We start from the raw sequence: 23,627 nt of genomic DNA, 5'->3' as shown, positions 1-23,627 counted from the left end.
AATTTTTATGACACAAATACATGGTGGTTACAATGTTGGCCAACAAACATGCTATGCCACAATGGCCACGTGATTAACATGTGGTGTGATGCAGTTATAAGTGCGAGATGACGCGGCAGACCACCAGCAGCCAAGGCGAGAATCGTAATTGCGAAAATAACGCGAATATTCCGACTCTTCCTCCCATTCCATCAAGCTTCCTTTTTCCTATTCCATTCGAAGAAGAAGAAGACGACGACGACTAATTCAATTCAATTCAATTGATTCAGGTTCGGTGGGCGACCTTCTCACTTGTTCTTCGAGAACCCTATTCCCGCTACTATAAATCCCCCAAAATTCAATCCCCAAATTCCAACTTCTTTTCCCCACGCAGAGATTCTCCGATTCTCCTAAATAATTTTCGCATCGGATCAAAACTCTGATCGACTGAATTGATTGAATTGAGATGTTTAACGGAATGAATATGATGGATCCCGAGTTGATGAGGCTTGCTCAGGAGCAGATGAGTCGCATGTCTCCCGCCGAGTTCGCCAGGATCCAACAGCAGGTCCAATTTCAACTTCTTCTTCTTTCTCAATTTCCCAATTTTTAGGGATTCGATTCGATTTGGATTTTTGATAGATTTTGTTCAGTGTTCCTTTTTGTCTTTGTTTTTGTTTTTTTGTTTTGTATGTTTTTGCATAATCGGGTGATTTGATTAAGTACCAATATTGAATTTGGACTCAATGCTTTTATGCATTTTGTGATTATTGGGATTATTGGGTCTCTGAAACTTGAGCTATGGACAACATCTTTGTTACATTGGAGCCGTATGCAGTCAAGTGAAATCCAATCCACTAAACAATTTGATTTATGGACAGCTTTAATCCTTCGCATCACACGTATGTCATACATTTCATATGGTACAGTGATGCATTGCTGGTGGGGTTTTACAAATTGGTTGACTATGGAGTGTTTACGTTATATAGGAAATTTGGAGGTTTTTCTTTGTCATTAGTTTTGCTGGCACCGAGTTAGCCGATGTTTATTCCCCAGATACCGACATTGCTTCTTCTCTGGGAAAAGAAGTTCCCACAATTTTTTTTCCTTTTATTTCTAAATTTTAGTTGATTTTGGTTAAGTGGTGTAGTTGGTGATGGTGGTGGTGGTTGTTTGACTGGCATTGCAGATGATGGCTAATCCAGAATTGATGAAGATGGCCTCGGAGGGCATGAAGAACATGAGGCCTGAAGACTTGAAACAGGCTGCAGAGCAGTTGAAGCATACACGTCCGGAAGAGATGGCTGAAATTGGTGAGAAGATGGCTAGTGCCTCGCCTGAAGAGATAGCAGTTATGCGTACCCGTGTTGATGCCCAGATCTCTTATGAACTCAATGGAGCTCAGATGCTGAAGAATCAGGTTGGATGCTTAGATGTTATGTGGGACTATAATTCTTAGGATTAGAAGATTTTACACAATATATGTTGAAACCAATGTATTAAAAGCGTGAGGCGTGGTGAGGCGTCCGAGGGATAGCCCAGCCTAGGCGTGAGGCCTCACGGGACCTAAATTTTTATATATATACACTAAGCGTACACATATATTATATTAAAAGAAAAGAAGATTATTAATCAATAATCATCCTAAGCACACACATATATTATAAATACATATACACACACACATATATTATATTATATATATAAAATAGAGGATGAAAAGCACAATGAGCACACATATAACAATGCACGCAGACAGCACACACATCCATTATATAAAAAATTAAAATTAGAAAAAAGGGCAGAGAGACGATAGTGCAAGGAAGAGGTATAAGGCAGTTAAAAGTCTACCCAAAATTTGGGTTTGGGAGTTAAAAAAAAAAAAAAAAATCCCTGAGGCGCGCCTAGGTGGTTCTGGTGACGCCTTCCGCCCACTCCCTCAAAACAGAGGCGGCAACCCTCAAGCCTAGCCTCACAGGGCACCTAGGCGTGCCCTGAGGCGAGCCTTTTAAAACATTGGTTGAAACTTATTCCGTTTTTTCTATTGTTAATAACACAATCAAATGATTCATGGCTTTGTAGTGTAAGCTGATTCTCCCAGCCTTAATATTGGTTTTATTTTCTTTAGTTTAGATCTGTTATGTTGGACCCATTTTAGGAGAATCTTGATTTTGATGCCTAGTGTACATCCTTCTAGAGTCGTGAAAATCAATTTGTATGACATCAAGAAATTGTAATCATGCCAGTAGATTTTACTCCTGTGCAGTTGTATTATTTAAACTCAAGTTGTAGAGTTGTAATTTTAGCATGCGTAAACAGTATCCTGATTCTCTGATTGAAATCCATTTCTAGTGGAGATTTTAAGTCATTCCAAGCTTACTAGTGTGGTATGGGCTGGGTTAGGGTTGGGAAAGATAGGCTGATCATTAGGCTCTGGTAAGGTTATTTTTGGAAAGCTAAATATCTGGCTGTTTTCTGATTTGATACCCTATAGACTTGCTCTTTAATGCATAAGTAATCAGGATAAAGACAAATATTATCGTCTACTGACTCGGTCATTGTTTCTTCATACATTAAAGTATTGTTTTGGTGTCAAATTTCTTTTCTTATAATATATCACATTTGCAGGGAAATGCACTTCACAGCCAGGGCAAGTTCAATGAAGCTATGCAGAAATACTTGCTTGTAAGTGCAATTATAATACCTTTGGTTTCTTTTTTTCCCCCTTTACATTGCAGAGTCGGGCCTCCAACTGATCATAAATACTCCCGTGTCTAAAATTATAGGCAAAGAAGAACCTAAGTGGGATTCCATCTTCTAAAGGCAGGTCACTTCTGATGGCATGCTCACTCAACTTAATGTCTTGTTACTTGAAAACAAGGCAGTATGACGAGTGTATAAAAGAAGGTTCTGAGGTATATGAGGAAACATGCTCACAGATACATGTATCTTCATGTTTTTTTCTTGCAACCTACTGACTTTAATATATTTTAAATGATATATCTTATTTCAGGTTTTGGCATATGACGCAGACAATGTCAAGGCTCTTTACCGTAGAGGTCAAGCGTATAAAGAAATAGGTCAATTTGAAGTGAGTATGCTTATAAACATATGCATATGATTTGTTCGCAGATAATTCTGAAGCATCTTTTGAAGCATGTTTGGTTTACATAATTTTGACCTTTGTTTCCTATACCTGATGGTCATTGTTGCATCTCTTAGGGTGCTGTCTCTGATCTGAGCAAGGCACGTGAAGTTTCACCTCATGATGAAACTATTTCAGATGTTTTAAGGTGTGGCCCTTTCTTTTGTTCTTTGTGCATATCTGTCTCTGATCTGATCATCCTGTTCTTGTGGCTTCATTGAAATATGCCATATGCATGGCAGCTATATGGTCATAATAAACACATTTATAGGGGCATTTGAAGAGTGATGTATAGCCTTTTTCTTTTCCAATTTTTTCCCAGATGCTGGGATAGAAAATGGAGATTGTTTTGACATTGTAAATGATATTTATGGTTATTGCAGGGATGCCAAAGAAAATTTGCGTAAAGAGGGTGGTTCGTCTGGACCAAGAAGTATGCTTCTTATTTCCACCTTTAAAATTCTTGACCTAGATGCATGGACCCATACCTTTATAGGATATTGAATATTGATTGTTTGATAGGAGGATTAGTAATTGAAGAAATAACTGAAGAAGTTGAGACTGTGTCATCTGCCAACCATAAAAGGTCTTCTACAGAGTATTCTGCGGCACAGGAAACTAGCAATGCTTCTAGGACTCAAAGCGCATCAAACACTGAGTTTCTGTCAACCAATTCAGACCTTTTGCAGGCTTTTAAAAGTGACCCAGAAGCTATCAGGTATGTTTTGTTCATAAAAAACTGTCTTCTGATTTTTTGATGCTATTTTAAAATCTTTTTTGTGTTGAGAGCATTTGATATATAAAACTAATCTCATGTTGCTTTAATTCATCTTTTTGTCATTCCTTTTTTTGTTTCTTAATTGTAAAAATTTAATTCCAAACTTGAAAGGCCTGTTTGATAACATTTTAGTTTTTATTTTGGAGTTTCATTTTTTGTGCAAGAGGCAGAGGGAATGTATATGGGCGAAAGGAGAAATGGAGAAAGATGGGGGTAGGTAGTAGGAGAAAGGAAGGAGGAATATATTAAGGGCGACCCCAAGCCAACAAGGCTCTGCGCTTTGCGAGGGTCTAGGGAAACGTCTGTCAAACACAACCTTACCCTTGATTTGCAAAGAAGTTGTTTCCACGACTCAAACCCGTGACCTTTCAGTCACAAAGGATCAACTTTGAAAGTGAAGACAATTATTTGCAGTTCATTTTGTGCATCTTTCCATATACACTTCTTTCACATTCCTTCCAACATCCATTCTCCATGCTTCTTCATTTCTCCTCTCTCCCATACACTTTCCCTTTATCTATACCACAAAAAATGAAAAATAAAAACTATACACCAAATGGCTATCAAGCAGGCCGTAAGTTAGCCAATAAATAAATAAATCAACCATAAGAAGTCTTGTGAGTCACAGTGTGTGGTGTGCGCCTCTAGTGGAGGTCAAATGCGACACGTTTTCATTTGATTTGCATGCACCACAGATGTATGTTTGTATACATCCTAAATTTTGAATGTGGCCGTATGTGCTAATGCGCATGTAGGAGGGAGGAGGGTGCCGTGTGTTGCGAATATGGCGTTTAAGAATGTGAAAACAAAACAAATTCGGAAATCGGAAACAAATAACCAAGACAAATCACACCAAGAATTAACATGGTTCGGCTCTAATTCCTAATATACTTAGGACAACTCATCATAGGCTGGAAAAACCCAACAGGGTGAAGTTGGGATACATTTGGCTGAACATGGTATTTAAACATTTATTCAGAAGTATAAAAGCTAAGAAATCATATGGATGTTCTTTCACTTGGCATCTGATAAAAGTAGAATCAAACCTTTGTAGCCATATGAAGCCAGTTCGGTTTCAAAGAGAACTTGGTAAGGTACACATTTGGGACTCTGTGGCATTGTCTCTCCATAGTCCATACTGAAATAATATTCCAAATAGGATGTTCTATATCAGATATCATAATTGTCATAAGTTAAGGTATTTCTTTTTGAGTTTTTGAAATTTCCCACATTCTACTCATGAAGCTTCTTATTTGGTTTTATTTTATACATATTTGATGTTTCTATCTTTTCATTCTGTTGATTTTAATAATATGCATCCCTATGACATTATACTATTATACTTGTTTCTGTGCTTGGATTTCAGATCGTTCCAGAATTTCATTTCAAATGCTGATCCTAACAGTCTGGCTGCTTTGAATCCTGGAAACTCCGAAGAGGTTCCTGCTGACATGGTTAAGACTGCCTCAAACATGATCAGCAAAATGTCACCTGAAGAACTTCAAAAAATGCTTGAATTGGCTTCCAGTTCCAGTTTCAACAATTTTAAGCCTGGATCAGTTCCTCCAAATGTCTCACCGGATATGCTTAAAACTGCATCTGATATGATGAGTAAAATGCCACCAGAGGAGCTACAGAAAATGTTTGGAGTAGCATCTTCTTTGAATGGGAGAGGTTCATCTTCAACACAAGGACCAGTCACTGGTAACAGAAGAAGTTCATCAGATTATTCAGAAAGCAGTGAGAATTCTGCAGTAAATGCACCTCAGGATGTGGGTGAAACAAGCTCTCAAGGAATATTTCCTAATTTGAGTTCTCCTCAGTCGAGCTTCCCTGCCTCTGCTGGTGATTTGCAAGAACAAATGAGGACCCAAATGAAAGATCCTGCAATGCAGCAGGTTCGTTCAATTTCTACATTAAAATACTATTCTTTGCATGTCTATTTCATTGGTTCTCAAAGTGCAAGGTCTGCATGTTCTGTCTAATTATTTTTGTTATTTTCATTATTAAGATGTTAGAAGCGGGAGCATAAGTAGTACTCGGATGTGTGCAAAAGTTGCGCTTAGACAATAAGTTGGTCATTCATGAGAAAAATATCTGATAAGATACACTCAAATCATGTCATTGGAGCTCGAAACCATCATAAATTTGGCTATTCATTGTACAAGAAAATTTCTGATTGGACTGCTATTGTTCTAACACCTTCCATTCACGCAGCAAACCCCTAACTGTCATAGGAATTTACTGGACCTTAAAAGTGAAAAGTAAAGGTTTTTAAGCCCTGAAACATGAGCAGTGTAGTAATCGATGATCAACCGTCTCTCGACTAATTTTACACATCGCACCTGTTCTACATGTGATGTTTTGAAAGAAGGATTTCTACCTCAAACTTTTTTGAACTGACTGATATATTATTAGATTCCTAACTGTGCCCATAATGTTGCTAGCATAATGACTTGAACCTCAAGCTTTTGATTGATGACGGTTTGTTATGTTTTTTGGTAGAGCAATTTTTATCCTGCATGATCATGCGTTCAACTTTTTTATTTTGGTCGTTTTTCTGGCAGATGTTCTCATCAATGATTAAAAATATGAGCCCCGACATGATGGCAAACATGGGCGAGCAGTTTGGTTTCAAGCTTTCTCGTGAAGAAGCTGCAAAAGCTCAGCAAGCAATGTCGTCTTTGTCACCGCAGGACCTGGACAGAATGGTAACTTCCTACTCGATTTAATGACTTTGATTTTCAATGCATTTGCTTCAATTTTTGTTAGTACTTGTCATACAAGTGTAAATATCCACCATATCTTAAAACAAACCATAGTTTCAGTCGTGAATCGGTGTGTTGATGAGTGATTTGATATTGAAACATACGATTCCATATCTTTTACCCATTATTCTCCTGCATCCAAGTGGAGCTGTGATTTAGTGCATTCAGTATGGATTTTGTTTATTGATTATTTTCTTTTGTAACTTCTCGTTGCAGATGAAATGGGCAGATAGGATTCAAAGAGGAGTGGAAGGTGCAAAGAAGACGAAAAATTGGCTACTAGGCAGATCCGGTCTGATTTTGGCAATATGCATGCTAGTTATAGCAGTAGTGCTTCATCGTTTGGGCTACATCGGTGCTTAGAGTGTGTAATTATGCTTGTAAATTACGAAAGATTAATTCGAAGTCTAACGTCGAGCTAAGTTACGGTAGCAACAGGCGAAAGCCGATATCTCTGTGGAACGCATCAAAAGAGGTGCTGTGAAAGGAAGAAAAGGAAAATGTTGGAGAGGGACGGGGTCGTGGTTCTATTTTGGTTAAAATGATTACCGGGTGCTCTCTCTTTGTAATGAAATCGCGAGTCGTAGCATTGTTTGGTTGTGTTTGTCAGAATTAACAGTTGGAGAGAAGCGTGCAGCCTATGAAATATTTGGATTCCATCTCTTAACATATTTGATTGTCCTTGTCATATAATCTGTCATTTATGAAGATTTTTTAAGCTTCACAATGGGCTAGCAATAATATGGTTTAAATTTGTCTTTGGCGAGAGTTGAATTTAAGATCTTTCACTTACAAGTGAAGAAAAATACTACCAAGTCGTAGTATTAAGTGGTAATTTTTTGCCACAGTTGAACACTAAATATTTGTTCATGGTTAAAACGTACCCATATTAAAATGGATACAAACCCTGCTCACAAAACCGAACCGTACCCATATTTAAAAGGGTAAATTATACAAAATTATCTCAATTATAGGTCGAGTCATAATCTCATAGTTCATATTTTAAACATTACAATGTTATACCTCGTCTTACGAATTCATTGCAATGCTAGATCTGTTAAATTTTTGGTAAGTTTGTTCTTAAATGATGAAATGGCAAGTGCAAGACCCACATCCTCACTTAGCTAAATTTAAAAATTAATTAAATATTAATAAAAATAAGATAAAATCATTTTTTTTAATTTAATAAAAAAAATGTGGGACCCAGCCATAACCACCCATCACCTCACTAAGACCTGACAATTTTTTACACAATCCGTAACATGACACGAAAATAATGGGTTTCGGGTTAATACGATGTCTAATTGGGTTGTTATCAAGTCATACGATAAGAACCTTTTAATAACGGGTCATTAACAGATTTACACGAGAATGACGCATAGGTAACTCATTTCGATACATTAAGAAAAAAAATTATTTTGATGATTTTAATTTTTTTAAACTACTAAAAAGGAAAGAGATCCTCTCCGGATCTTTCCCTCTAAAGCCTAGGGATCAAGTGATCCAAACCTTTAAAATTTGATCTAACGGTTACAAACAGAGAAGTTAGTAAAAAGTTTTAAAAGCTATAATAATTTTTGACTGTTGGATCATATTTTAAAGGCCCGAATCACTTAATCCCTGGGCTTTTGAGGGAAAGATCCGGAGAGGATCTCTTTCCCTAAAAAAACTTACTATGAAATACACTAGCCATAGTTTATATGTATATGTATAAGTTGTATGGAAATTATTATTAGCACTTCAAAAATCTCATTCTACACTCCTTATAAGTGTATTTTTCTTTCTAATTATAAAAAGTTTGGAGTGCCAAATTAGATTTTTGGAGTGCTAATAACAATTCCTTGTTGTATATTAAATAGGTATTATTGTATTCTTATTTTATACAAATTTAAAATTTTAAAATTTTAAAATTTTATTTATTTATTTATTTTTATGGTATACTATAGGCAAAGAGTGAGATTAAAAAATTATAAAATACATTAAAAATTAAAAAAAAAATCAGTAATTTAAAAATATCAAACACATTAAAAAAATTATAACAATTATTTTCCAAGTGCCAAAAATGTGAAAAAATATGCAAACGCAGGTGATCACATCCTCTATGCTTTGAGGATGGGTACGTCGTCATTTGAATTTTTTTAAAGCCACACAAACCTTCCAGAATAGTATTTTTAAGGGAGTTCAAAATAAATAGAATTCATAATCATTAATGGTTACATGGTCGTGATTGCATCCTCAAGATGATGGGTACATGGTCGTTTAGATTTTAAGACCCTCCAAATCTCATTAGTGTTTTTTTTATTGAGTGCAAAACTAATAAACTTAATAATAATTATTGTATGAGTGAAAGATGTAAAAAAATATATACAAATCACTCGTAGTGACAAGCTTTACAACTTTCGTGAGGATGTCAACTCCGAAATCCAACACCATAATCCATACACTTTAGATGTAAATTTAACCGTCGATTGTCGTTTACGCTTTATCTACGCACTGAATTTCATTTTTTAGATTTTTTTTTTTTAAAGTGATCTTTTACCTGATAAAAAAATGAAAGGTTCGAATCGTTGATATCACATTCCGATATTTATGGTGAACTGAAATATGAGTTGATGTTATCTAGTTTATAGATACTTTATAAACTTTGAGCAATATTTTCACTAATGGTGAAACTTTGAACCTAATATCAACGATCTGAACCGTTCATCTTCCTGCATCCTTTAAGAGATCATGTTTTTAAAAAACAAAATTTGGTGAGAAGAATGGAGCATAAATGTAAAATACAATCAATGGTTAAATTTAGATATATAATTTATGTTATTATAGTGGCAAATTTCGGAGCTGAGACTTTCACGAAAGTTGTAAAGCTTGTCATTAGAAGTGTTTATATATATATATATATATATATATTCACACTTCTACACTGATTAAAAAAACTATTTAAAACCTTGCTTAAACAATAGCCATAGGTGTAACAACCCGTCCCCAAAAAATTTACAATCTTTATAATTTTTAAATGTGAATTTACGAAAATGCCCTGTGAGGCAAAGACGTTGACTTTTGTTGACCATCTTGTCATGTCATGTAAGGTTCGTTTTCTTGGCGTATTCTCGTAGTACTTGTCGCTACGAACGCGTAGGCGCAAATGGAACATAATTTGGAGTTATAACGAATGACTTATTAATAAATGAAGTTGAGGGAAAATTCATTTTCTTCCATAATACCATCAAACTTGGAAAACACTAGGTTATCAGCATCACTCTCATATTCACTCTCTTCAAACTCACTACCATCTTCTTCAGCAGCTTCTTCATTCTCTTCTTCAACATTCCCCTCAAAACTAATAAGTACATCAAAGAAGACTTCAGTATCCCCTTCTCCTACCTCAGCCATAGATTTCCCCTTGTTCTTCTCTGGCTTTTCACCATTTTTCTCTTTTTGACCATTCCCAGAATCAACATTTCTCTCTCCTACCTCAATCACACATGGTTGCACTAGTTGAGATGTGCAACAATCATCCACTTCTTGGCCCAACATCCCCCTCTGAACTATTACCTCCTCAATTACCAATTTACTTGGACCACTTACTTCCATAGACTTCAAAAACTGTTGCTCTTGGGTTCTGACTTTTTATGTTGTCAATTCTTAGATGTACATCTCAATCACTCTATCTTTTGGAACAAAATTGCACATTGCTGAACATCAGAATCACTTTGAATCAGCTTCAAACCATTGCAAAGGTCCATGTTTGGAATCTTGTAATAGTAGTTCATGAACCGCTCACTGTATCCAACTGCCTTCACCATATCATCTATCATTTGCAGTGACATGAGGTCTTTATCATAGTTATCTATATATGTCATTTTTCCCTTAGCGTAAAGGTCATAACTTATCTCCCCACCATGATGCAATTCAATAGAGAATTGTTCTAGATATACTGAAATTCATGATGTGGTAGAAACTAACACACAAATTAAACCCTATAAATTATGCAATCGTAGTATAAATAAGTAGGGATCGTTCTATCCTGAGGATTAGAAGGGATGCTAATCAACACAAACTAAACTTATAAACTGAAAACTAAGTTAAACTAACAACAAAACCATGACTGAGGGGGATTTTTGGAAAAATTTTAATAGAAATAAAGTAAATTGTGTACGAGATATAGGTGAAAGGCTAGCTAGATGATTTTTCTCCACACATGAAACATACGCATACAAATCGATTTCCAATTATTCTTCCTATAAATCATGAATGACAATACCCCAAATTAATTATGAACAGCACTAATTAACTCTCAGATTTTCCTAAGTTCATTGAATTGGACTTAGCGACGCAACCAAATTATTCTTCTTAAGTTCCCTAACTATGAAAAACATGAGAGATATATCTCAAAGATCATTAGGTTCTGTGAAAATCATAAGCATTGACGAAGCATTCGTAACTATGAAAAGTATGATACTCCTGCCAAGAATTTACTTAACTCAATCATGACTAGTGACTTTTACTACTTGCAAATTATGTTCATAACAATTAGGTGAAATTCCTTATATTCTAGTATCAAATCCCTGCATGCAAACTAAGTATGCATCCTTAACAAACATACAAGAATAAGTTTTCTACAAAACAGATAAGTAAATTGCATTCATGTTTTATGAAACAATAATTGGATGTAATCAATTTATATAAAACATATGATCATGGCTTCGAATTCACCTCTAACTAAAAAGAAACTTAGTTACGCATGTTCAACATAACTGAAAAACAATCTAAAATAACATTAAAACTAAACAAGGATAGAAAGAACTTTGAAAACTCTAATGGTTGAATGGCAGGTTACGGCACAATCTCCCCCCCTTTGGCTCTTGCAAGTTACGGCACCAATTTGGAATAGAACATGTGGCACCAAGTTTTCTCCCCCCCCCCCTCTAATATTTGCGGCACAACTTGTTTATATAGGGCAAAGAGCATAGCTAAATCCAAGGAGAAAAAGGATTAGGGTGTTTAAATTATCTTAGGACTCCTAGAATCAGATGGGAATTATTTAGAATGTGATAAGGATTCTTTTTGCAGCTAGAAATAAGATGAGATAATGTGGGATTAAAATGGGATAATGTTGGATAAGGTTATATAAGATAAGATAAGACTGGATAAGATGAGATAAGTTTGGATAAGAAAGAGTTCCTCTCCAACTAGGATTCCCCTTTCTTGTGTAATTCCTTGTCTTCCAAGTCTCAACTTTAATATCTCCAGATTTTAGCACATGTCTAGCACCATTTAAACACCAAAAATGTCCAGCTCTTATGCTCTCCACGCATGCTATCCAATCCAAGTCCAAAACTGCTCCAAATTGCTCCATTTTGCCATTTATTGTCATCTTTACCAATTGGACCTACAATAATACAAAATAACACAAATTACCAAAATAAATGGAAATAACGAAGTAAATGCAACGAAATAAGATAACAAAGTTGCATAAATATGCTTCTATCAATTCACAAAAACAAACCCTAATTAAAAGCCAACAACAAACAAAAGCAATAGCATTTTAACCTAATCAGAAGCCAACAAAAACCAAAGCACATGACTAAGAAAAACCCAAGCCGACACACTATATGCAAATAGCCAAAGCACAGTAACCATTTCTTGACAAGAATAAACAAAACAATAAAGCAATACACCACCTTATCTTGACAAGAATAAACAAAGCAACAAAGCAACAAACCACCTTATATCGACAAGAATAAACAAGCAACAAACCCATTATCCAACAACTCAGTAGCCATTTCGAATTAAGAAAAGCATAAAACCACATTTTCAAACAAGAATAAACAAAGCTACAAACTCATTATCCAACACCTCAGGAACCATTTCGAATTAACAAAGAATAAATCCACCTTTTCAAACAAGAATAAACAAAGCTACAAACCCTTTATCCAACACCTCAGGTACCATTTCGTATTCACAAAGCATAAATCCACCTTTTCAAACAAGAATAAACAAATCCCACATTCAACCCATTCCAATAAATAAGTTCATTATGCATTTGGAATCATCAAAAGCACAAAAAAAAAACTTACAATAGGTAGGCATCGTTTTGTCGAGATCCTTGTGCACGTACCACCCTATGTTGAATCCTTCAATTTTTCTTCGAAGCCAATGGAATCCAAATGAAAGCCCCTTCCAATACCAACGAAGTGAGGGAAGTGAGCCACAAGATGATTTGGGGTTTTCGCTGAATTTCTAATCTGATTGTTCAAGATTTGGAACCGCGTATATAACTGGGGTTAGGGTTCTTCTTTTTCTAGAATTTTGAATTGAATTAGATCAATAAGGTTTAGGTGTACCAAGGGGAAAATGAATTCAAATGGCACACTTTACAACATACTTTTACTTTTTAAATTTTTTAAATTTTAATTGAAATATATTTTTTAAATTTTAATGGAATATCCACGTGCCATCCAGTGAGAAAGCCACGTGTATTGGAAATCTCAGCTGGATGCCGTTTGGTGGGAAAACTTAGGGTGTGGTGCCACGTGGAATCCATCTGGGTGAGGAACTGGGCCCCGCATCAAGCCATGTCAGCATTTAACTGAGAAATTCATGGTCAAACTAATAGAGGTATTACATTGCAACAAATTCTAAAGATGAGGTATGACATTGTCCTTTTTACAAGATGAGGTATGACAGTGTGGTTCGACCCATAGTTAAAGTAATTTTGTGTAATTTACCCAATAAAAATCTATAATTGTATATATATATATATATATTTTTAGTACAATGATATATTTCACACGAAGAGGGGGTCATAGAATGGGCAGCCTAATTTGATATCGAATTCACCATCTAAGAGATTCGAGCCTAAGACCTCTTACTTACAAGTGAAGAGGAATACCACTAGATTGTAGTACTAAGTGGCAAAAAATCTATAATTGTTAGATATTAGAGAACTTGTAATTGTTTACTTCCAAAAGTAAGATTTTTTTTTATTTTTTTTATCTAGGTTTTTTGTAATAAACCGACTTTATTGCCCAGAATGTCAATACGTCATGCCCAGCTCAACTTTTCCTACTGTCAAATCTAGGATAGATAAGAAGCCAGAAGGATCTTCAGAGGAACCTGGAAATCCTCTAATCACATCCGTTCATCGTACTGTAACAACCCGTCCCGATAGAAAATGTTATTTTTGTGAAATTCATCTTGGGCTAGATCTTTTTCTTTTAAAATTTGTTTTTAGGTCTTAATGGGTGTGCCAAGGGGCCCACCCCCTGATTTGTGTCCCCCGATCTCTTTCTTTCTTCTCTCTTAGTTCTCTTTTCTCATTCACTCTCCCTTATCTCTCCTCTCGGCTCTCTCTATCTCAGCCCCCTTCGAGGGATTTTCTCACCAACAAACAATACCACAACAACACCACAACAACATCAACATCTCCAATAACACCCTAATAAGTTTAGAGTCAAAAGAGAACACCCCGAACCCTTCATTTTCTCTTAGCCTACACTGTTCACCGAAGTTCTCCGACGAGTTTCCCCTCCTCCGGCGAAGGTAAGCCTTGAACCTCATCCAAATGTCATAGATCATGTCTTAGTAGTATGTTTGGAAGTGGTTTTAAGAAGTTTTATATATGTTTGGATGTAGGAACATCACGGGGGAAAACTTCCCTAGTTTTCCGGCGAGCACCGCTCCTTTCGAGGCAATGTCCGGCCAAACCACAGCTAGTTAGACATCATGCAAGGTACCATTCTCTTCATCTCTTCAAGAACTATGATTTTCATTTTTGAATCACTCGATTTTGTTGAGTATTGACATAGTTATGCGCGTTTAAAGTGTGTCTAATTTCCAGCTGAAACTCCGGCTTTCCTCTCCGGCGTGAACCCAGCCCAAGAAACCTCCCAGGCCTTTGGGCCATTCCTGTAGAGCCCAACTCAACCCTTTTTATTTTTCTGTTTTATTTATTTTTGGTCTTAAAGGCCTTTGGGCTTTATATGTTAAAGCCCAAAACCCTTTTAGTTTAAAAACCAAGACCCAAACCTTTTCTTTTTAGTTTAGTTTTATTTTATTTAAATTAAAAGCCCTTGGGCTGTGCCTGTTAGGGCCCTAAGCCCTTTTCTCTTAAAACCCCTAAACCCTTATTGGCTTTAGGCCCTTAGGCCGTTTGGAAGTTGGGCCTTAGGCCTGTGACTTTAAACCCCCTAAACCCAACCCACCTAAATGTCTAAGCCTAAACCCTAGCTGGCCCAGACCCTTTATGGGGAATTCCGAATATTCTTTGCGTTGACTTTTACGAAATTTACCTAGAACCCTCCTTAGAGTAATTCAACGTCCTAAATCCGCTTCCGATGTCCGTTTTCCCAAATTCAATCATTTGAGTAAAGTTTTATTAATTGTACCCTTTATGTGATTAGGGGCAATTTATTGTGGCATTCTATCTCTACTAGTTTGCGTGGTTCTTCAGCGGCTAAGTATTTGTGAGTGGACCCCTTCTAAAAATGCATGTTTTGATAGTAGAAATGCATACATGAAAAACATGATTTAATGATTACGTTTTACGAGATAACATACGTATTGAGGCTAGTTTGAATTATTACTATTTTTCCTATAACCCGTGTTCTTTATAGAATATCTGATGGATGACAATATAATATTTAGAACATGTTTAGAACACCTCTTTATAGTATAGATGATGGATGACTTTATACTATGAAGTTGTCTTTCAAATAAATATATGTTCAATAGTTTTGTACTTACCTAGTGGTCCCAATTCCGCTACGAGATGAAGGATAGATTCCTGTCTGTCCCGGGCAACGGTTACTGTGACAGCCCGTCCCGGATTTTTCGTACCGTAGGGGTGAAATGACGGTTTTGCCTCTAGCATGGTTGTTTCGTTGTGTGGTTGTTTTTGGGTGTTGTTTGGCTGATTTTGGACCACACACACACTCCCACACTCCTTTACCCCTTCCCTGTCCCGTATCACTGTCCCTTTCCCTTTCTCTCTCCCTTTCCTATCTCCATTTGTACGGACGACAACCAAAACCCTTGAAACCTTCACAAATCAAGGAAACAAATTACATATTCGTGCTCGTGAGGTCCTTAGGAGTTCAACCATACCCATTTCAGGTAAGGACACCTTCATTTTCACGTCGAACTCGGGATCCCCCGATTTGGTCACTATTCATGCACACGTTAATTCTTGTGTTTTTGGGAATTTCAAGCTTGTAGGAAGCTTGGTGAGGTCCTTAGAAGGCTCGGGGTGGTTCGTTTGAAGGTTTTGGACGTCGGGATAGTGAGTTACAAGTTCGGCCGGAGTTGGTGGTGTTTTTTCGATGAGATTTCGTGAGTTTTAGTGCTTGAAAGTGGTATAAAATTGTTCCTCTTGTTGTAAGCTTCATTTTGGTACCAATTTTGTGAAATTTGGTTGAAAAACGAAGAAGATACAAAGCTTTGAATTTTCCCGGTTTTCCAACGCCGGCGACAGCGACGGCGCCGGAGTTTGGTCAGAGAAGATGACGGAATATTTCTGTCAATTTGGACGGAATATTCCTAACGGCGTTAATGGAATCCGTCAGAGTTAATGGAAGATTCCTGACGGTGTTAACTGACGCCGTCAGTGTGCCAGGCACGTGCCTGCGCGTGTGGCCATGCCTTGGCCGGTGCGTGGGGGCGCGTGCGGCGTCGGAAAAATTTTCTAAAAATATGGGGATGTTCCTGAGATTAAGTAGATCACATTGGTGTATTCATACACTCTATTTGAGCTTTGTATGAGAAGTTATTTTGTAAGGATGGTTATGTGCTTTAAAATTAACGTTTTTATAGTTGTTTCGCATATAGGTGAGACTTATCTTGAGGACGAGCGCGGTCACTCGAGGCAAGGGGTTACGACCCTTCTACATACCAGTGAGTGGGCTTTTGGTTTTCCGTATATACCTATATACTTATGTTTTTCCGAGAAAGTGAAATGAAATGTTTATACGTTTACATGCCATGCATATTGTTTGCCGTTTGTTTATGCATTATTAGTAGCATATATATATATATATGTATGTTGGTGCTGCGGACGCACAGGTAAGTGCCAGGTAAGTAATGGTTTATGTTTATGTTCAGTAGTGATTTGAGATGCATAGAGAGCTCATAACCTGCACCCCCGGTGTTAGTGCTCCCACCTAGAGTTGGGCGCAGTCCTTCACGTGATGTTCACTTCCCGCACCACATGCTCATCTTGGATCCAAGTTAGATGCACAGTCCTATTGTACAGACCACTTTAGGTGGTTTCGACTCGTAAGTGACCCGCGATTATTCGCCCAGCCTTTACGTGTTCGTAGCACTTTGATAGGAGCATATTCATGCGACTTAATTAGCTTGTTCTCGTGCATTTATGTTGTGTTTACTTAGTTGTTTTAGTGTTTAAGGCCACTTTTGTGTATTTTCAGATTATAAGGCCAAAGTGTGCAAGAAGATGCAAATTGGAGCCTTTTGGAGCGAAAGAGGAATGAATGAGTTGAAGTCTTGAAGAAACGACGAATTCCTACTCCAACGATGAATTCTTACCAAAACGAGGAATCCTACTCAAACAAGGTTTCCTATTTTAGGAAAGTTAACCCTAAGTTTCCCGTTTTGGTAACCTTTCCTAATCTTAAACGTCCGTATTTTCTAGCCACTTTGAAGTCCTTGTAGGCGCTTTAGGACACAAAACGAATGCCCTAGCCCAAATTCCAACCAATGTCGTGGGCTTTAGCCCAAGTCCCTTCCCTTGCCGTGCATGGGGGGGGGGCATTTTAGGCCCATTTCATGCATTAAACCCTAACCCTAAAACCCTAATCACCCTAATTACAAGTAGCCGCACCCTATTCATCCATTCTTTCAGATTTTCAGCCATAAAAACGTCTCTAGCCGTCACTCTCCCTTGAATCCATAGCCTTTGATTCATTCATACAAAAAACCATCTCAGCCATTCACTCATAAACCCTAAACTACAACCTTGTAGCCGTCACTTCCCACTCATTCTAATCAGCCACATTCACATATCAATCCGTCAACTCCCATTCCTTCCCCTAAGCCGTGCATTCCATCACCCCTTCTCCATACAACCCGTGCATACCATTCAACCTCATTCATTCATACACTCATCATCTCATAACCCTAACACACCATTCATCCATCCGCAGCCATCATCACAGATTCTCTCCCATTCTAGCCCAAAAACCGTGCAGCAACCATCTTCCACATACTTCCCAACCTGTCCGCAGCCATCCCCACCATACCAGCCACCCTACCAACCTTCCTCCATCACTCCACCACCTTGCCGCACCACCAAACAACCCTAAACCCATCTATAACCAAGAAATTCACCCAAAATCATCCAAAACTCAATCTGCCGCAGCAAGGAGAAGAGGAAAGAGGAGCTTCGACGCGCACCAATTCATATGGATTCGTAGGGCGTTCTAGGTGTAATCAATCCTTTGTGCTTTATGTTTAAATTCAATTGTATTTCTCTTTCTGTGAACATGAGAGGCTAAAACCCTAATTAGCTAGGGGGTGATTCGAAACCATGTTATTGCTTGCAATATGAATTGATTACATTTGGTTGGAATTTCATGAATGTTGGATTCAATTCGTTTAACTGTTTGATTGATAACTTGTTTGTGTATGTTTATTGAGAGTGCACGCTTAATGTTCATGCATGAATTTGACGCTAGAATATAAGTGAGTTTCACCTAATAGTTATGAACTTATATTCACAAGTAGTGGAGGTTGCTTATAAACAATCGCGTTAAATGAATTCTTGGCACTAGTTTCATGCTCATCATAGTGACGAATGCCTCGTCAACACTTATAGTTTTCATGATGCTTAATGATCTTTGATTGTATCTTTATTGTGCTTTTCACGTAAAGGACTTTTGGAGAATGTTTTGAATTGCGTTGCGCTAACCCATCCAATTCATTAACTTAAGGAGAACTTGACGGTTAATTTAAGCGGACCTAATTAACCCGGAGTGTTGAGTTTCATAATTCATTGAAAGACCAACTGAAAATCAAAGTGTATGCAAGTGTGACATGTGTGGAGAAAAAACCCCTTAGCTATTCCATCATCCATATTTTCATCAAATTTATATTTAGAATCTGCCTTAAATTTACAATCTGTGCATTTAATTTATTTTCGTCAAAACCTCAATCCCCCTTTACTTTAGTGTCCAGTTTAGTTAGAAAGTGTCTTAGTTTGTGTTTTTAAGCATTTTGATTCATTCTATTACCCAATTTTGTCCAAAGTTGTCAAAGTGCTCAAAACTGCCCAGAAAGTGTTTTTAAGGCAATTTTGAGTGTTTTGGGGCTATTTTGAGTCTTTTGATTTGTTTTAGTGTTTTTATTGTTTAGTTTTGCATTCTTTGAGACTAGTTTAGTGTTTCAAACTTTATTTTACGTTTTTGAGTCAGTTTCCAAGCGATTTTGCAATCCCTCCTAATCCCCGGTTAAGAACGATCCCTACTTATTCATATACTACAATTGTCACAAGAGGGTTTTAATTTGTGTGCTTACTTAGTTCGCATCACACTTGAGCGTACTTATATTACACCCAGTCCTGTCGTACAGACCATGTTAGGTGGTTCCGACTCGTGTGTAGGTATAGTTAGTGAGATGGAGATTTAAGCTCTATATTCAGCCGTACAGGTCACGTTAGGTGACTCCGGCTGACAGATTATATGGCATTGTTTGTCATTACCTGAGTACTTGCATTTTACATCGAGGCATTTGGCATGGCATATTTCCGAGCATGATTTATATATATGTATATATTCTATTTTCTGGGAAGTATACAGGTTTTACGGCGAGGGGTTAGAACTTTTTTTTATGAAATGGTTTTTGAAAAGCTTTGTTTTTGCTCACTCACGCTTTCTGTTTTGCGCCCCTTCAGGTTCTAGTTGGCTATCACTTGTGGTGGCTCCCCAGAGGATTTTCCCGGCATATCAGACAGATTATCACCAGTGTAGGACCACCTTTGGGTGTGTTTATTTAGTGTTGTTTCTCCTGGACTGCACTAGGTCTTCCGTGCTCTGAACTTTGTTTTTCACACTGACGCTTGCACTTGTATGTTCTTACTTTGTGTATAGCTGGTTTTTATTTATTTGTACTTTTATTATTATTTTATTAGCTTCCACACTGTGCACATGGTTGCGTCACTTCCATGTGACGGTCAGTATGCCCTGATCTCGGTCGGGTTGTGTCAGTTATGGTGTTGACATATGACCTAAAGTATTTTTCCTATAGCAATTAGCACAGGGACAGAGAGCTAGCATGGGGCCTGGGGATGATTTTCCTCTAGCAACTGGCACAGAGACGGGGAGCTGGCATGGGGTCTGGAGGGTTATCGAACATTCACTAGTGATTATTATATATACAAGATATGTTTTGAGACATTACACGACATGCTAGGTTTCGGAAAACCTATGTTTATCATGATATATGTGTTTTCATAAAACCTGGGGGTTAATATGTTGATAACTGTTTTATTATATATATGTTAACTTGGTCCACTCATATTTGTTTTACGCCCCCTTCAGGACTTAGAATCGAGGCATACAATCCCGACATCCGGCCACTTACGCATTGGCATCTTTAGTCCTCTCGATGTAAGACCCACTTTTATTCATTCAATTTTTATATTAATTCTTTTAGTGTTCTAGATCAGATGTGTGCTCTGAACACATTCCTTAAATGCATATTCTTTATTCTTTTATATTTACAAGTCTTATTTATTCCTTATTCTCAGTATTTGCATTCAATAAATGACTTTCGTCACCCTCGGGTGTCGGCCAATACGTGCCTATCCTGGTGTTCGGGGAATGTCAAAATCAGGGCATGTCAGGTACATTGTGCAGTCAGAAATCATTGTAAATTTTTTTATTTAAAATTGAATATAAACAGTACTTGACAAAAACTAGTTGCACGATGCACGATGAACGGATGTGATTGAAGGATCCCCAAGATCCTCAGAAAGAAGATCTAGTGAGGATCCTCTCTCAATAAGAAGTTGTAATCCTAGTATATTTATGATTAGTAGTTTGTGCGTTAATCTTTATTCTACAAATATTAAAATTTTAATTGTAAACTCTTAAATCTATTGTACTATTTGAGCCCTTTCTGTTTCAGTCCTCGTGGAGAATCTGTTTTTAGGTTGAAACCGTTTCATGTTTATTACCTTTATGTACTATTTGTAATTTACTATAGAGAATAACCTTTACTCATGCTTTGTTTGCATAAGTGGTATCTTCTTTCTATATGCTGATCCTTATATAATTTGTCCATTTGAATTTTATTTTATAAAATTTCTCTACCTTCTGACCAAAAAAATATATAAATATAAACGTACATACTCACTCCAGATTATGGAGTTGAATTTCGCAATCTATTTGTTATATCATTCCCCTAATTTTGTTTACACTTACTTCCTCTCACAAATACCTGCTTCCCGAGATTTTCTTGAAGCATGCTTTGAAAAGCTAAAGTTGAGATGTCCACTTTCATACGGCAGGGTAAATTTGAGAAGAAAAAGGAGAGAGAGGAAAAAAAGAAAAGAAAAAAGAGAGCTTTTAGATTAATCTGATGATATATTAAATAGGATGAAAATTAATTATGATAAATTTGAATATGAAAGAAAGGTGAAAAATACTTAGGTCATCTTCAACCGAGAGCTGGTCAGATGGTTCGTTTTAGCCCTCTGGCCCTCTAGGATATTAATATTTTAATGAACAGTACATGACCATATTTGTCTCCATCTCCAACCAAAGGCCAAAGATCCATAAGGCTCGTTTTAGCCATATCACAAAAAAACCGTCTCCAACCGAGGGCCAAAGAGCCAAACATAATTTATTATTTAAAAACTATAACTTAAATTCAAATCTAACGGCTAAGTGACGTCAGCATGACATCAGCTAGTCGTTGGTAGCTGACATCATGTTACTTAATTTAATTTAATATTGTATAATGGCTTAGAAAGTTATAGGAAAAAATGGAATTTAAAAAAAATATGAAACAAATTTTGTAAAATAGAAGTTATAGGAAAAAAATAGAATTAAAAAAAAAAATAGGAAACAAATTTTGTAAAATAGAAGTTATATGAAAAAAATAGAATTTAAAAAAAAATATGAAACAAATTTTGTAAAATAGAAGTTATAGGAAAATAAAATAAAATTTAAAAAAAATATGAAACAAATTTTGTAAAATAGAAGTTATAGGAAATTATTGAAAAAAATAGAAGTTATAGGAAAAAAAAATTGTAAATAAAAAAAAATAAAACTGTAAAAAAAAAATTCAAACATAACAGGACATTAGTCGGCACTATTTCTTTTATTTCTGTCGGTTATAAGAAAAATCGACAGTTTAAAAAAAAAAAATCCAGCCAGCCTAGTCCTTTGGCCCTTGGCCCTTTCAAATTTCGTGGGGCTCACGAGCACTCTGGCCTAGTCCTCAGTTGGAGACAGTTTTTAGGCTATTTTTCGACCTCTGGCCTTTGGACCCTTCGGTTGGAGATGATCTTATAACTCGTCACGTGACAAGTTTTGAGTGGATAGTTGTACTGCTCAGCATTATTCAATAACAAATTAAGTTTCACACAAAATTTTCTCCAATTTTACGTATTGTCAAAAAGTAATTAAAAAATAGAGTTTTAACGAAACACTTCTGACGGTTCACTTTTAAAGAAAAATCATATTTTTACCTTTTTTCTGATACTATTCCCTACATCTTTATTTATTTATTTTTTATTAAAACTAAAATTTTTAAAAAAAATTCGTTAGTTTTTTTTTTTTTTTTTTTTTTAAAGATAAATGAAAAGCAACCTCAGAAAAATCTGTCACATCTCTTTCGTCTCGATCTCTCTCTCTGACTCATCGTGTCCGCGTGGAGCGGTTCCGGTGGCTGCCACGAATTTCACGCCCTTCAGTTTTCTTCTTCTTATCGTCCAACCCAAACCAAATCATATATACTTCCGTTTTTCTCCCGAAACTTTCGCTCCCCAATCCCCTCCATTTCTCTTTCTCTCTCTCTCTCTCTCACGTTTTGGGTTTGGGATTCTGTGGCTTTGTGGGAAAGATCTTCCCCATGAAGCCCCATGAATCCACAAAGATCTCAATCTCCGCCACCCCAGAATCCAATTCTTCATTGATCCCTAATTCCAGCAAATTCCCTTCCCTGTTTTGACTCGTGATTTTGACTCCGCGATGACTCGGGACCCCCTCTTTCAATCGCCAAAGTTGACTCGGCCGCCGCCCCGAGAGAAGCGGCGAGTCGGAGAAGTGGCCGGCGGCGCGGCAGCCGAGTGCGCGGCGGTGTGTTGCTGCTGCCCGTGCAGTGTAATGAATTTGCTTATATTGGCGGTGTACAAGGTCCCGAAGGGGCTGTGCATGAAGGCCTGGGCCCACAGGAAAAGGAAGCGACGGTGCGCGGTTCAGAAGAAGGGACGGCTCGGCGGCGGTGGCGACGACGACGACGACGACGGGAAGAGAGCGAGCGGCTGTACAGAAGGTGACGGAGAGAAGAAGAGCAACGCCGAAACGGAGGGCGCTGATTTGTTGGAGAAGGAGATGTGGGACCGATTTCACGGTGCCGGATTTTGGAGGAGTGCTTCCCGGAGAGAATCGTGACGGATGTCGTTTTGGGAGTGTATGTCGTTTTCATTTGGTAATGATTCTGTGGCATTGTGCGAATTTGGAATTGGTCCTAGAGGAATTGGAGATGTCGTTTTCTTCGAGGGATGGGATGACAGAGAACAAATTTTTCTATCATTTTCTGTACGACATGACACGTGTGGCAGTCGATGGTCAGAATGATAAAAAAAGAGAAATAATTCGAGTCTGTTCATCGTACGTATATTGTTCGATTACTTTTTTTTTTTTTTGTGTTCTGTGTTTAATTTATATAAAAAATATAAAATAATTTCAGACCAATCGAATGAAAATAGTGAATT

General features: G+C 37.1%; 2 protein-coding genes across 2 annotated transcripts; both read left to right on the top strand.

Annotated features, from left to right (window-relative positions):
• The first annotated feature begins 226 nt into the window (after positions 1-226).
• LOC103967098 (outer envelope protein 61) lies at positions 227-7,339 on the top strand. Its single transcript, XM_048573376.1, has 11 exons — positions 227-547; positions 1,169-1,399; positions 2,608-2,664; positions 2,766-2,894; positions 2,993-3,070; positions 3,202-3,272; positions 3,508-3,557; positions 3,647-3,842; positions 5,269-5,800; positions 6,470-6,613; positions 6,887-7,339. Exons 1-11 carry the CDS (start codon positions 446-448, stop codon positions 7,031-7,033), a joined length of 1,737 nt encoding a protein of 578 aa, XP_048429333.1. The 5' UTR covers positions 227-445; the 3' UTR covers positions 7,034-7,339.
• A 15,542-nt stretch (positions 7,340-22,881) lies between these two features.
• Positions 22,882-23,304, top strand: LOC103967087. The gene has a single exon (XM_048573381.1). It carries the CDS (start codon positions 22,882-22,884, stop codon positions 23,302-23,304), a length of 423 nt encoding a protein of 140 aa, XP_048429338.1.
• The last annotated feature ends 323 nt before the right edge of the window (positions 23,305-23,627 follow it).

Source organism: the organism of the source record quoted next, unplaced genomic scaffold (assembly GCF_019419815.1).
Source record: "Pyrus x bretschneideri cultivar Hongxiangsu unplaced genomic scaffold, Pyrus_bretschneideri_v1 Contig67, whole genome shotgun sequence".
NCBI classification, from domain to species: Eukaryota; Viridiplantae; Streptophyta; class Magnoliopsida; order Rosales; family Rosaceae; genus Pyrus; species Pyrus x bretschneideri.
The sequence above is the reverse complement of the archived record's forward strand: the minus strand, read 5'-3'. Positions and strand labels throughout refer to the sequence as shown.

Bases quoted from the DNA above. Each gene is read 5' to 3' on its own strand.
- LOC103967098 (XM_048573376.1), top strand. From the start codon at position 446: ATGTTTAACGGAATGAATATGATGGATCCCGAGTTGATGAGGCTTGCT. The intron at 2,895-2,992 runs GTATATGAGGAA...ATCTTATTTCAG, and splicing joins GTATAAAAGAAGGTTCTGAG to GTTTTGGCATATGACGCAGA. The intron at 3,071-3,201 runs GTGAGTATGCTT...TGCATCTCTTAG, and splicing joins AAGAAATAGGTCAATTTGAA to GGTGCTGTCTCTGATCTGAG.
- LOC103967087 (XM_048573381.1), top strand. From the start codon at position 22,882: ATGACTCGGGACCCCCTCTTTCAATCGCCAAAGTTGACTCGGCCGCCG.